This window comes from Lathamus discolor, chromosome 2, assembly GCF_037157495.1.
Source record: "Lathamus discolor isolate bLatDis1 chromosome 2, bLatDis1.hap1, whole genome shotgun sequence".
NCBI lineage: Eukaryota > Metazoa > Chordata > Aves > Psittaciformes > Psittacidae > Lathamus > Lathamus discolor.
In genome coordinates, this window is record NC_088885.1 from 34,988,353 (window position 1) to 35,002,874 (window position 14,522).

The 14,522-nt window shown below is 37.3% G+C and overlaps 1 protein-coding gene across 1 annotated transcript in view; it reads right to left on the reverse strand.

Annotated features, from left to right (window-relative positions):
• The window catches only part of VPS50 (VPS50 subunit of EARP/GARPII complex), an 84,698-nt gene that overhangs the window by 11,961 nt on the left and 58,215 nt on the right, over positions 1-14,522 (reverse strand). Inside the window, exons 21-22 of the mRNA XM_065666367.1 lie at positions 11,606-11,727; positions 7,644-7,724 (exon numbers count right to left, since the gene is read on the reverse strand). Coding sequence (XP_065522439.1) covers positions 7,644-7,724; positions 11,606-11,727 — 203 coding nt within the window. The remainder of the gene's footprint in view (positions 1-7,643; positions 7,725-11,605; positions 11,728-14,522) is intronic.

Here is a 14,522-nt window from a genome sequence, read left to right on the forward strand (position 1 = left end):
CAGTCAAACTCTAGTTCAAATCTACTGGCCAAACACAGTACGAGCATTTAATTCTCCTGGTTTGTTCCAATAAGCAGGTGGTGCAAAAGTATGTTGATGGCAAAAAGGAAGCCAAAGGAAATAGCCCGTGTGGCAAACCCCAAGAAAAGCACAAGATCACTCTGACAGGGCTTCCATAATGCACATAGTTTTTTCCTCCAGCCTCCATTAACAGAAATTATTAAATGACCATGTGGGTTTTGTCACAAAACAAGCACATCCAAAACCTTAGCTGGATCAGTCCCACTGACTTCAGGAACAGAATTCAATAAAATTTGTGCAGAAACTTCTTTGATCTTTGCATTTCATGCATTTCTTAGTGTTCAAAATTAAGTGGCAGACTTCTGCATAAAAAAATACCAAAGGTTAGCAAGTTTATTGCTATCTCATCTAGCCTAATGTAACAAGGCCTCTATCAGGAATCACTCTGTGTTGACAGACAACTGAGAAATAAGCTATTAACTATGCCTCAAAAAATAAGTATCAAAAGAGCCTCCTCACAAAAGCACATACACTGCCAGACCCATGGGAATTCAAACCACTACCTTACAAACTCACGTAAGCGAAGCTGGTACATTCACACACATTTTTACTGCAGCATTTTTATTATCCAAAGAAAGATTTTCAGTAGGAGCTGATGATGATTCCCAGGCGTGCAGCTGTAACTCTGTGGACACCTGCAGTTCACTGGGACTAGGAATTCACTCCTTTGGGTGCCCAACAAGAAGAGCCTGAAGGGACTTAAATGAGATGGCTCAAGAATTGCCCAAAGAGAGACAAAGCAATTGCCAAAGCCCGGAAAACGTATTCAAGGAAGTAAGTTGGAAAGCTTCACTAAATCATTCCAGTCTACTTGGGTAATACAGTCAAGCAAATAAATAAGAAGTTATATCAAGAGCTCTAAATGAATAACATGAGGAAGCAAAACAGCTGCAAAAGTCCTAGCATATTTTCAGTGATTTTCATGACAGAACTTTCTTTTGTATACAGAGTTCTCTCCCTTTGACAAGCAATTCACACAGCATATTGTCATTATGTATGTTGTACATGTATTTCTAGGAAAAAATAAGTAAATAAATAGATCGCAAATTGTCCTTTTTTCTCCAGGCTTTTTTCTTTGAAGGAGCAGGAGACCAAGCAAGGACTGTAAAAGCTGGAGAAATTATCCTTGGTTAAACAAGACCTCACCAAGAATCACAGCTCACAGCTACCATTTCAGTGAGGAGCTTTGCTATGTATTTAGGAGCAGCGTCCTGCACTAGGCACTGCCATGTTGAGTAAAGAATTCCACAGCCAAGACTCTTCAGAGCTTGCCACTGGTATGCCAAACCAGGATATAAGAGGGTCCTGTCCACACAGGACTGTGTGGTGACATTTTAAATAAAACCAAATTGTTTGTTTCCAGAACTGGGATTAGTGTAACTGAACCATACTGCTCCACAGCATTAAAAGGTCAAAGCCAAAACTGGCCAGAAAGTCAGGCATGAAGAAAAAAAGTTTTCCTCCCAATCCTTATCTTATTTGAACAGATTAAAAATCTACATTTTCCATGCCTGCACCATTGATCTCTAAGCTACTGTCTGCCAAAAGATATATACTTTATGGGGAAAAAGCCCAAAAGCTAAAGCAAAGGCAGAACCTAAAATACATTAACTGATACTTATTCATACCAATGATTCCTCCCCCCTACTCTTCTATATGTTGCATTGCAATGCTTATATACTGTTTTACTGCAGTGATTTATTTTCTACTGCTGTAAGGCACAGTAACTCTGACAAACTTCATTCTAAATCTCAGTTTTACTTCATCAATCCAGTTTGCAATGAAATATTTATGAGTATTCCACGGTTATCTGCCCAAAAATCTCACTTTTGGAAGCAGCAGTATCATTCAAGGCAGCTATTTGCATACACAGGACATTCACAAACATCTAGGTAACGGCAGTACCATGACTACGTTACATTTTGTGAAGATAAGGAAGCTGCTTAGAGACAGATACAGCAAGGAATCAGAAGTAGAAATTTCCCTTCTGAATCACCAGGTATCTTAGATCACATAAATTTGATTGATGCCTTGTACCTACTTTGGGGCTTACTGGTCTCAACAGGCTAATACAAACATTACTGTTGCAAAAACACATTCCTGTTAGAAATTACAAAGACCAAATGTGTGTAGGTATCTCTACATACCCCAGTTAGAGGAACTGTCAGTGAGGAGATGTAGGCAGCTCAGAAAAAGGCACTTGTTTTGATGTATTTTGCCTAACCAAAACCCCACCTTAGCATTATAGTGAGGCTGAAAATATAGCACTTCCTCCTCTTTTCATTTTTCCCTGTCTTCCTTTTAATACATCCTACTGGTATGAATGAAACACAGCTTGCAGAATGCTATTTCTGGATCCAAATTATTAGCTCTGAAGCTGCTGCATAGGAGAAATCTGTGATGAAGCTATTTTGTACTAGCTGTGGAAAGGCCTGAATATGAAGTTCAGATACACAATATGAAATTCAGTACAACATAGCCAAACAAATCTTTAGAAGTCATATGGTTCTCTTACCTCTCAGAAATGAAACTGCACATTTTAATACAAATATTCAAACTGCTTGTATTTGTTATCCTTTTGAGTTAGCCTACAACTATTTTGTTATGGCAAAAGCAAGTAGCTTAGACACAGAAAACTGGTTAATCACTGTAAGCTCCTAGCACACTTCTGGTGTAAATAAGTATAACTTAACTATCAGAAAGAAAATAAAGACAGTTTAGCTAATTGGTAGGCCCCTTTAATTTATTTTTAACTAAACCTATTTCATTTATACATAAAAAATGGTGCCACAGTCCGGGGTTTAGTGCCATAGTCAGGGGTTTGGGTATTCAGAACATGGGACTCAATTTGGGAGGCCAGGTGATGGAGCTGGTCTGACAATGAAGGGAAGAGTGGTTTTGGTAGGAGGCTTGCCAGACTGGTCAAGAAAGCTTTAAACTAGATGTGTTGCGGGAGGGAGGCATCATTCCATCCCAACACTCCCAGTCAGTTGCCAGCACCTATAATAAATGCTTGGAGCAATGTAGAGATATTCCAGCTGCTCCAGCCAATGAGCTGGCTTCAATTGGAGCTTGGTTCAGATGACAGGGGCAGAGCAGCTGATGTCATCTACCTGGACTCGTGCAAAGTGTTTGACACTGTCCCACACAACATCCTTCTCTCTAAATTAGAGAGACATCAATTTGATAGGTGGACCACTCGGTAGATAAAGAACTGGCTGGATGGCCGCACACAAAGAGTTGTGGTCAATGGCTCAATGTCTGTCTGGAGACCAGTAACGAGTGGTGTCCCTCAGGGATTGGTGTTGGGACCGGTCTTGTTTAACATCTTTGTTGGTGACATGGACAGTGGGATTGAGTGCGCCCTCAGCAAGTTTGCCAATAACACCAAGCGGTGTGGTTCAGTTGATACGCTGGAGGGAAGGAATGCCATCCAGAGGGACCTTGACACGCTTGTGAGGTGGGCTGATGCCAACCTTATGAAGTTCAACCACAACAAGTGCGAGGTCCTACACCTGGGTTGGAGCAATCCCAGGCAACAGCTACAGATTGGGCAAAGATGAGATTCAGAGCAGCCCTGCAGAGAAGGACTTGGGGGTGCTTGTCGATGAGAAAATGAACATGAGCCAGCTTCAGTGTGTACTCGCAGCCCAGAAAGCCAACCGTATCCTGGGCTGCATCAAAAGGAGCATGACCAGCAGGTTGAAGGAGGTGATCCTGCCCCTCTGCTCTGCTCTTGTGAGACCTCACCTGGAGTATTGTGGGCAGTTCTGGTGTCCTCAACATAAAAAGAACATGGAACTGTTGAAACAAGTCCAGAGGAGGGTCATGAGGATGATCAAGGGACTGGAGCACCTCCCATATGAAGACAGGCTGAGAAAGTTGGGGCTGTTCAGCCTGGAGAAGAGAAGGCTGCGTGGAGACCTCATAGCAGCTTTCCAGTACCTGAAGGGGGCCTATAGGGATGCTGAGGAGGGACTCTTCATCAGGGACTGTAGTGACAGGACAAGGGGTAATGGGTTAAAACTTACACAGGAGAAGTTTAGATTGGATATAAGGAGGAAGGTCTTTACTGTAAGGGTGGTGAGGCACTGGAATGGGTTGCCCAAGGAAGTCGTGAATGCTCCATCCCTGGCAGTGTTCAAGGCAAGGTTGGATGAAGCCTTGGGTGGGATGGTTTAGTGTGAGGTGTCCCTGCCCATGGCAGGGGGGTTGGAACTAGATGATCTTGAGGTCCTTTCCAACCCTAACTATCCTATGATTCTAAAAGAAATTTCAGACCATACTTAAACCAGTATCTATATTAGTGGTGCAGAGATTAACAAAAGCTATCGATGGACAAAACCTCGTTATCGGAATATTTATAACAGTTTGAAATAGGAAACAAATTTAAAGCAGTAGTACCTAAAGAAAACCCTTGCCCGATCTTGTGAAGAGTTAAGCCCTTTCATTATTGTCATCATAAAGTCCCTTCATCATTGTCATTTTGATTACATCATACAAAACATTCAAGCTAAAAAAAAAATCCAAATTACAAACATGGTTTTGTACCAGAAATACAAGGAGCAGTGGCACATCTACTTCCCACTGAAGTGGTGAGCTTTGGTGACTGTTTATTGTTTTGGCTTTTTGTTTACTACAATGTTTTCTATTGTATCAGTGCAGGAGCAGCATACGGACATGAATAATACGTATCACAGCTGAGGTGTCACATAACTGCCCTGTGGTGAAGTTAACACAACCAAATACATGTTCATATCTCAGCTATTTCCTGTTCACAGTCTAAAACATTAATCTAAACTGCAGGTGGACTTGCTGCAGTTTATGAAGTACAGTTGGCTTTGCTATGAAATATTAGATTGTGAAAGAGCAGAGAAGTGATTCAGCTACAGCTGAGTACTACTTAGAGGGGAGAAGCACCCTCCAGCAGAAGTAGAGAGTATGTTATGCATGAGCAGGGATGCAGGGAAGAGGAGAGAAAGCGCTTTAAATTGCTGCGTCCTTTTTGCTCAGATGCTGTGAGTAAGAAACATGACTTTATCTCTCAGCGGGCCAAATGAAAACCAGGACAGTACTTCTTTCTCACGTATGGTTAATACTGTAAGTACAGTGTATATTAAAAGGACAGACACTTCTTGCACTGTACTAATAGGGGAGTATAAACTTAGAACAGAGAACTCCATGAGGAACTACATGGAATGCCTCCAACTGACCTCCATATTCTTCATACTGAAGATGCTACAAAAATGCAAGGAAGAATGTTAACTGCAGCTCAGCTTTACCTTGCCAGAACTGGAACACCCCTTCCACTTTGACTTCTCCTTCACAAAGGAAGCTTACAATTCAGTTAAACAATAATAAAAGTAGTATCCTAAAAAGGTATCTGGTATAAACTAGCAAGCATTAATTCAATCTCAAACAGAACTACAGAAAGTCTACAAAAAGGAGACGGCCTCTAAACCCTCCAATTATTCCTCTACACCCTCCAATTATTCCTCTACCTCCTGACAATATATATAGAGTAAAAGGCCTTCATCCACTTAGTATCTCAAAAAAGGAATAGACAAAGTCCGAAAGGAAAGCTAGGAATCATCCAGTCTAAATTACCAGAGTCTTGACAGAGATGACAGAACTTAACCTCCACAGACACTGACAGATTAGAGGACCTATTCTGATCTACATGCAATTCTGGCAAAGCCTTACTTACAGATTCAGAACTATCAGATTCAGATTCTCTTTATTAAAATAAAATACTGAAAGATGTTGCCATTAGGAACTGAAATGCAACAGAAATGCAGCCCTTAATAATGTCACCATGAATAGAAGACTATGCAAAAAGCCCAAAATTCCCAAAAAGCCTGTGGAACCCCACAACAGACATGGATATTTTCAGATAGCAATTTACAATAATCTGAAGATAAGAGAGAAAAAATTTGAGAGCAGTCCAGAACAGTCCATGCAATCATGAGAAAAACCCATTTTATGACACAGTAAAGATCTATCTTGACTTTCACAAACTCTTAAAAATAAGCAAACAATAAAAATATCCATAAGACTTTTTTTCTTCCTCATGAATCAAAACCTGGTAAATTTCCATTTGTAGTATAATACCAGCATAAGTTCATAAGATATTAATAAACCTCATGGAATGCATTTAAGTTAACAGCAGTTAGCTCAGATTTCTTCCTCCTTTCAAAGCATACCTAGAACATAGCTATTAATTTCAACTGACACTAACATTATCTGTAACAGCACTGTTAAATGACTAAGGAAGAAAAAGACATGCAGTTATTTTTTGAATTTACTTCTAGTAAAGATTTGTTAAAAATTATTTTGACTGATGAAAAAAAAAAATCAACGCTGTAAAGCACTGTCTGGAACTGTGACTACTGAGTAAGTTAAAAAAATTAATTCCATAACTTGCTGGTTTTTCATAATCTTGAACTGATTTGTTTGCAAGATCTTCCCAGAAGTAATTTTTCTTTCTCAATACATGCCTTTGAGATGAGTATCAGTGTAACTAGCCATCTTCTGTTTTATAGAGGTCGGCGCTATTAGTTATCTTATGCTCCCTCTACTGACTTTATAAGAAATGGCCTGAAAATCCCGTAAAATGCTTCTCTGAAAGAACAAGTTAGGACTTGATATAATATTGCAATAATTAAAAAGTCAAAAAGTATAATTCTGTGGAGTGCAAAATCCTTGTGAAAGTCAGAATAGAACACGTGTCTTCTACTTCTTTCTAAGAAAGAAGCCTTACAAAATAAATTCTTCCTCCAGTATCCATGATATTTATTTTTATTTACTTCTACACAAGCGTTTATGATACTTTTAGTGAAGTTCTTCATAATGTTTCAAGAAGTTTATATTTACATGGAAAAAAAGAACTCCAAATTTCCATGTTTTCCGTATCTCTTGGCAATATTTCTTTATAAACTCTGCTGCTCAGTTGAAACCACAAAATCTACCTGAAGACTCCTGTTGTACTGTGAAATGAACAGTAATCTACTATCAGTGTGATATGAGCACTGCATTTATGTTTCATAATTTGAAAATAACTCATGAAGTGACCAATAGGATACAATCTAAAATACATCATGGAAAGTTCCCCATAGTTCAGAAATGACTTAACAAAGGACTCAGTATACTATTCTACTACCTTGTAAGGTGAATGATATTCAGGATGGCTTACTGTTTTGCTGTTTTTTTACTGAAGTAAAATGAGTCGTCTATTGTGTTGGTTTGGGGTCTTTCTAATAAGACATCTCCTTTAATAAGGATAATACTGGAATGTCTCTATTACATAGACTGTAATACATTATAAGCTTTTTTGTTGATAGAGCTAGCAAAAGCTATAAAACTAATTTTGTTGTACCTTAGAAACAAGTGATTTCATACAATAATGATTTCTACATCATGATATACCATGAAACTAAGCCTTTTTCATTACAGACACTGAATGTGAAGAGAGCTAAAAATCAGAAAACCATGAAGAAATACATTTCCTAATTTCCTACACAGACCTGTATTTCACTGACCATTAGCAAAATCTAGGTACTTACCAGATCAATCAGACTCTCCTGAATCCTGTTCAGTGTGGTACGTAATCTGCTACTACTGAGACCCAGTCCTGTTGATTCAAACTAGAAGAAATAAATACTATTTAAGTTGTGAAAACTCCTTGGTTTAAACCTTACAGTTTAAATTGCTGCATCCAGCAGTGATATAGCAGATCTTCGGTTTGTAAAGTCTGGCTACAATTTACTTACATTAAGGTTTTAGCACATAATCACAGCCACACAAAATGAAAAGAAAATCAACAGAGGACACAGCACTCAATACTGCAGTGGTGTGAAGAATGACTCGAGTATCCTTCATGAACATAACAGCTTACCATTCATACCAACAAACAACCAGTATTCTTTATTGTTCTAATTCTGTATTTGGGTGCAGGACTCTAGATTTTCTCACTGGGGCTGAGTCCAGAATGGCACATCACAATGCCCCCAGACTTGCAGGCACACCACAACCAAGCCAAATGGTCTTGACCTTTCTCAAGCTATAACATTTCTTGTAATTCCTTATTAAATATCTAACTTATGCAAAATTATATCAATTGTTAAAACATTATCATAAAATTATATCAATTTATAAAACATTCATTATTACTTAATGCTTATACAGATCTACCTGAGAAATGTGCCATCTTCATGTTCACTGCTCAGAAGTGTTATTGAGCAGATGTTCAGCTGGGATAAATCAACAGAGCTACACCGATTTCCCAGTAAATGCAATGAATTTTACCAGCTGAGGATCTGATTTGACATGTGTAATTATTGTACCTACTTACCTCCTACTTTCAGATTAAAGAAAAAAACCAAAAACCAAAAAATAAAACCAAAGAACAAACTAAACACAACAAAGAAAGTGGAAATGGACAGCTCACAAACACACATTGTGTCAAGAATATGTAAGCATTTGAATACGGCTCTGGTATGTGATTCACACCAAAAGGCAATTTACTGAACAATATTTGGAGCAATGTTGTAGACTGTATTATTAGGCTTCCTTTCCTTTCAGTGCACTAAAAAAGGGAAGGAAGTGCTTGAGTTCATGACATCTCCTCCATTCCTTCTAAACACAAAATGGTATAATCTAGGTCCCCATTTAGTGCACCTAACATTTCTGACTTAAGATGTCCATCTGCCCCAATCATCCTATATATTCAGTGAAAATTTACATCTGGGCCAAATTCCAATCGAAGTACACTCTGCTGAAATCTAGAACCTGATCATAAATCCCTATCCTAGTGTCTACATTTGATTAAAAGAAGTGTTCATGCCCTGTTTTTGAGCAGGTGAAGTAAGATTTTTTACAAAATTAGTTTATATTTTTCTTAACATTTTACTATAGAAATACCAGTTCTGAACTGCCTGTATTTGGCAGATATATGGCTGAAAAAGAAAATAACTTTTTTCCCCTTTAAAAACACACCCTTAATTCTCCAAACAATCTTTTTTCCTCCTTAATGTCACACAGCAACATTTCAAGATAAGGTCATAAGGACTGCAAATTCACGACTGGTTACTCTCCCTGTTAAGGTAAGAACAAACAGAAAAATGGAAAAATATATACATATTAAAAAAAAAAAATGTACTTGCAAGTTTCAGCTATTAAATTTTGTTTTAGGAAATTTGTACCTGTACCATCAAAACTACGCATCACATAGTCCACCACTAATTCCTTCTCTTTCTGCCTTTCAATTACTAATTTTCAATAGCTATCAGAAGCTTTCACTTACTTATTCTATAATGATATCTTTCTTTCTAAAAAATGGCAATTTCACATTTGAAACACATCTGAAAATAGAAACAAACTTCAATTTCCATAAAACATTACATATGGGGCACTCCAGACTTAGCATGCAACTACTTATAGCCTGAAGTCAGAACTGTGCATCCATATATATGAGGGAGGAAAAAAAACAACAAGCAACCCGAAAAAAAGATTGTTTCCACAAGGAGAGAACCTCATGACTTCACACAGAACATGTCACTCATCAGTATTACTGCTCTGCTTCACGGAAGTTTATGCTATTTCTATATGCAAAATGATACCTATTTAAATTTCAGAAACTGATGGCCTAGTAAGGCTAGCAAGCAGTGCATCAGGCAGTTCACAGAACAATTTTACTCATCACCAATTCTACATAGCCCTTTATAGTTAAATGGCCTTTGGTTTACAAATTACCATAATGTCTTGTCAAAAAAATTAAAACTCACTCCAAATTTATTTTGCTAAGGAAGATTATTCAGTGGCATGTTTATGAATGCCATACACTTTAGTAAGTAGACAGTAAATATAGGCAATTCATTTAATTTTAGGTTTCTTCATAATTTGAGATAAGGAGGAAAGGCAGCCTTAAGTTGCATCCCACAAATTAAAGGTTCTGAAACAGCAATCCTAGTTACAATGGTGTGTAACTTTTGGTCATGAAGAAAGCCAAACGGTGACTACACAGGATAATGATTCTAAAGAGGTCTGGACAGAGCAATGACTTAGTATCATGACGGGACACAGAGTGCAACAAACCAATCCTTGGTTTTCACTGAAGTGCCAATGAACTCCATACAGTTAATCAGTCTCCTTATGTGTGTATTAACTCTCACACAGGAGATAAGCAGAATTTTCACAATGAGTTTCAGCCATTTAAGGAAGTTATACTTTTAAGCACACTTTTAAGAATCCCACCTGATGCTGTTTTGTAGATAAAAATAAAACAGAAACATTCTCAGTGGTCTAAATCACATACCATCATCCATCTCTACTTTCTAAAGGTTTATAAACACTTTGGGGAGTGAGGACATTTAGGAAGCATTACAAGAGGGTTTGTTACACTCACAGACCCTTTGTAAGCATTTTATTTCCCAGGGAAAGTCATCTGTCAAAACAAAAAATAGGCACACTACAAAAACATCACCACCCATCTGCTATAATGTTTATTTGCCTAGCACTGTGCGTTCTCTGTTAGAAATAGAGAGTGAGGAAATTGGTATGGGCTTTAAAAACACAAAACGGGACGCGCAAAAATATAAAAACAAATGCAAGCCCATGTGAATAGCAGAGCAGCTGACTAAGCCAATGGAAATCAATTATGTTAACAAAAAACAAAGCAAAACAAAAACCCCACCCATCTTCTAAACATAAACAAATTCCAAATACATTTGTCCTGCCAAAGAGAACAGCTCAGAACCATTTAGAACCATATGTTGAGCCTGAAAATCCATTACAATTTGCCAACAGATGATGAAGAATTTGGAACCCCACGGTATTATTACTTGCGGAGTAATTTAGGGGCCAAGTGAGAAGACTGTTTTTACACGTAGCTTTTCATAATGCTTTAAGACAATTTTGTTGTAATTTGATCTATGCTATGTACAGACATTCCAAACAAGCATATATTTAAACTACAAGATCATCCAAAGCCCCTTGTTTTCATTAATGCAATTAGTTTGATGAAAGAAATACTAGATCTGAAAAAGTGTATTTCAAACCTCTTAAACCTGAGTTACTACTTAACTTTCATGGCCCTCTTCTCTTCCTTTTGCTATTCTTATCTAAGTTAGAGAAATACATGTGGGAAAATTAAAACACCTCATACTCTCTAGGCTCCAAATCATAACCCTCCTTCTGCAGACTTCTTTGCTCCCCACTTTCTGTCACTACTTTTAGGTATTTCACATTGTCTTCCCTCCCTTTCAAAACACTGCCGGAAAAAAGAGTACAGAATATATTCAAAACATAATAAGATTCATATCCCAGTGATAATGATACTCCCAGTACTTACTCCCCTTATTGCTGATCTAATCAGCCTTTTCGTAGTCCTGCATTGAAATATATTCTGCTGCCACTAATTTTTCTGTGGATTACACATATTAGGTAGTATTTTAGGTAAAGACATCTCCTCTGTACTCTCATTCTGTGTGCACAATGATACTTGGAAACAAATAATGTTTCTACCTACCGTATCATTTCGGCCAAAAAACGTATAGACTGCATACAAATAGTAATCGAAGAGCTGGGACATGAAGTGGATCACATCAAATGCAATTGGTTTCAGAATATTCATCATCTGCATGTATTTTCCTTAAAAATTGAGAACAGTTTCCTCAACATAAGTGATACAAAGACAATGCTAAGCTTGACAAACTCAGAACCAGCTTTACAAAGTTTATTATCTAGCCCTGAATATTTATTAATTAAGAGCATTAATTAAGAACAATTTAGTAATATTTTAGAGATTGGGAGGTTTACAAACAAAGCTAAATATGGTAACTGAAACACCACAAACGACTCAAGACTCCTCTAAATGTGGCTGTTAATCCATACCAAAATGTCTTGAACCATTCTTGACCTTCTGGTACTAAATTCAAAATATACAACTTTCTGGATCCTCTACAAGTTCCAGCTTCATTTAACCAAAAAAAATAATAATCCCCTAAAGTAAGTCTCTAGCAAATGATATATAGAGCCACTGAAGATATTATGCATTACTGTGTATTTATATATGCACACATGGCTATTTTTCAAGCAATATACAAGCACAGTATAAAAATAATACGACCAAGACTGGATTTGCCTAATTAGGAATAATATGTTCACCCACTCAAAATAATGTGCTTCACATCAGCGACATATCATTTCCTGCTCTCCTTCCTTTTTATCCTGGGGTAAGAAACCCAAATAGTTTCAGGATTTGTGTTTGAAATGTTTCTAGAGGGAGAGACTGACAGAAAACAAGGATGCTGGGACTATGGCACATCCAGGGAGAAGAATAATTCCTTCTCTTCCTTCTTATTCTCTGTTCTTGTTTGACTTGGGAAAATAAAACTAAATAAAATACAAACAAAATGAAAAAAAGAAAATCAAACCAAAATCAATCAAACAAAAAAAAAAAGCCAACTCAGGACCTGCATCTATAGGTTAGCCGAACCAAAATGATCAGAGGATTTGAATTCAGGAAGACGTTTTCCCTAGAGGTCTAGTTCACAGGGTCTATAGTTTTTAGTTATTTTGTTTTCCAGCACAGGGCATGGCTCTTTTCATGTACTTAATGAAAACCCTCATATTGCAGAGATCCTACCTTTCCTGCTGGCTAGCTCAAAAATTACATACTGCTTGCACTGTTAACATCTTGAAAACAAAGAATAGATAATAAGCTTTGGGTCATTACAGTACTAGGCAGCAATTTTTGAACCAAAATTAATGCAGTCCACCTAGCATATACGATATAGAGACAACTGAATTGTCATATTCCAGCCATATTTTGATGTGACAGGTTGGGAAAAAATGAGGGTGCTAAATTAACTTCTTTTTTCCTATAGTCAACAACACTGTTTTTCAAGTTAACGGTATGCCCAGCAAAGTCATTTGCTAATTGATACAGAAAATGTTTTAAGTAGGAGGGTTGGAACTAGATGATCTTAAGGCTCTTTCTAACCCAAACCATTCTATGATTCTATGATAAGTAGAGAAACTGAGTAACAAAGAAACAAAAATAGCTTTTAGTATTGGGAAAGTTATTTGAATTTGTTCAAGCAATCACTTGAGTAGCTCAGTAAAGATAACATTAACCTGATAAATACATGACATGGCTACATACCTGGTAAGATGATACAGCACTATGGTAAGACTCAAGCAATTACCTGATACTGCCAAGTTTCTATCTAGCTCAAGACTCCCTGCTTGAATATTATGCATCTGTGCCCTAGTTCGCTAACACATGCAAGCATATTTTGGGGTTTTTTTTGGAGATTCAATACAAGTTACAATAGATCATATTTGGCAGTTTTGCCCAATTGTTAACTCTATGCTGAATTATTAATGCTTTTACCCATATTATTATTACAAACTGAAAAGCAGAATTAAATTCTATTTGTCTTCCAAAAGGGAAAACCAAATGCAGCCCAACATGGGAATTCTTGGAAAGGGTGGTACCCTAATCAAAGCAGCTGTCACCTTCATGTGTGCTATCTAAATATTCTGTATTGCCACAGGCTGATTTTTTTCTACTAATTCAGTGATAAAACACATTTTTTAACTCTCCTGTAACCCATACATGATACACATATGATGTGCCACATTCTGGGTAGTTGTATTTCCAAATATGTGTGCAGCTGGCATGAATATCCAAGGTAATCTCTCAGTCAGCACCTCATGTTTTTCCAAAGGGCTGTACACTGTACACACTGCCCAAGTGTTGTCCCTATAAAACTCCCTACGCCAAGAACATTTCTCTATTACTACATCACTCAGCATCTCAACACAACACATGTTCCAAGAACATTTCCTCCTAGTTGCTCTCTCTAACAGTCCAACTTTTAACTTCTATACATTACTACATATTTGCACTAAAGTTCCTATTTTAGGTGGAAAATGAATACTTGAGAACATTTCCAAACAGCACTCAACAGCCCAAATAGACCCCATCCTAGAAACTTCCAGAAATACTTGAAAACACCACTTAAGAGTTTCAGCATCTCAAAGTAGCTCGACTTTTCTAGAGGCTCTCTGTTAATAGCTAGAACTGCAGAACATTTGCCAGATTTCTTTTGAAGTATTATTTCCAGCACTTCTTTTGTCCTTAAAGACATTAAGTAGAGAGTACTGTCTATCAGACTAATCTATATAAAACTGAACACTAAAACCGAGAAAGTAAATAAACACAAAGCCTCCTGAATAACATACATTTGAGTTTTCATATATATGTGGTTATTAGCAAAATTATTTCCTACGGAGTCTCACGATTCCAAACATGCAGCTTCCTACAACATACATTAAGAGCTAATGCCATTTTGAAGGAAAAAGTGAAAAGCACATTGTAATATCATTTTGAAAGACTGTATAATTTAGGAGTTTTTAAGTCCCATGAGGTTCTATGC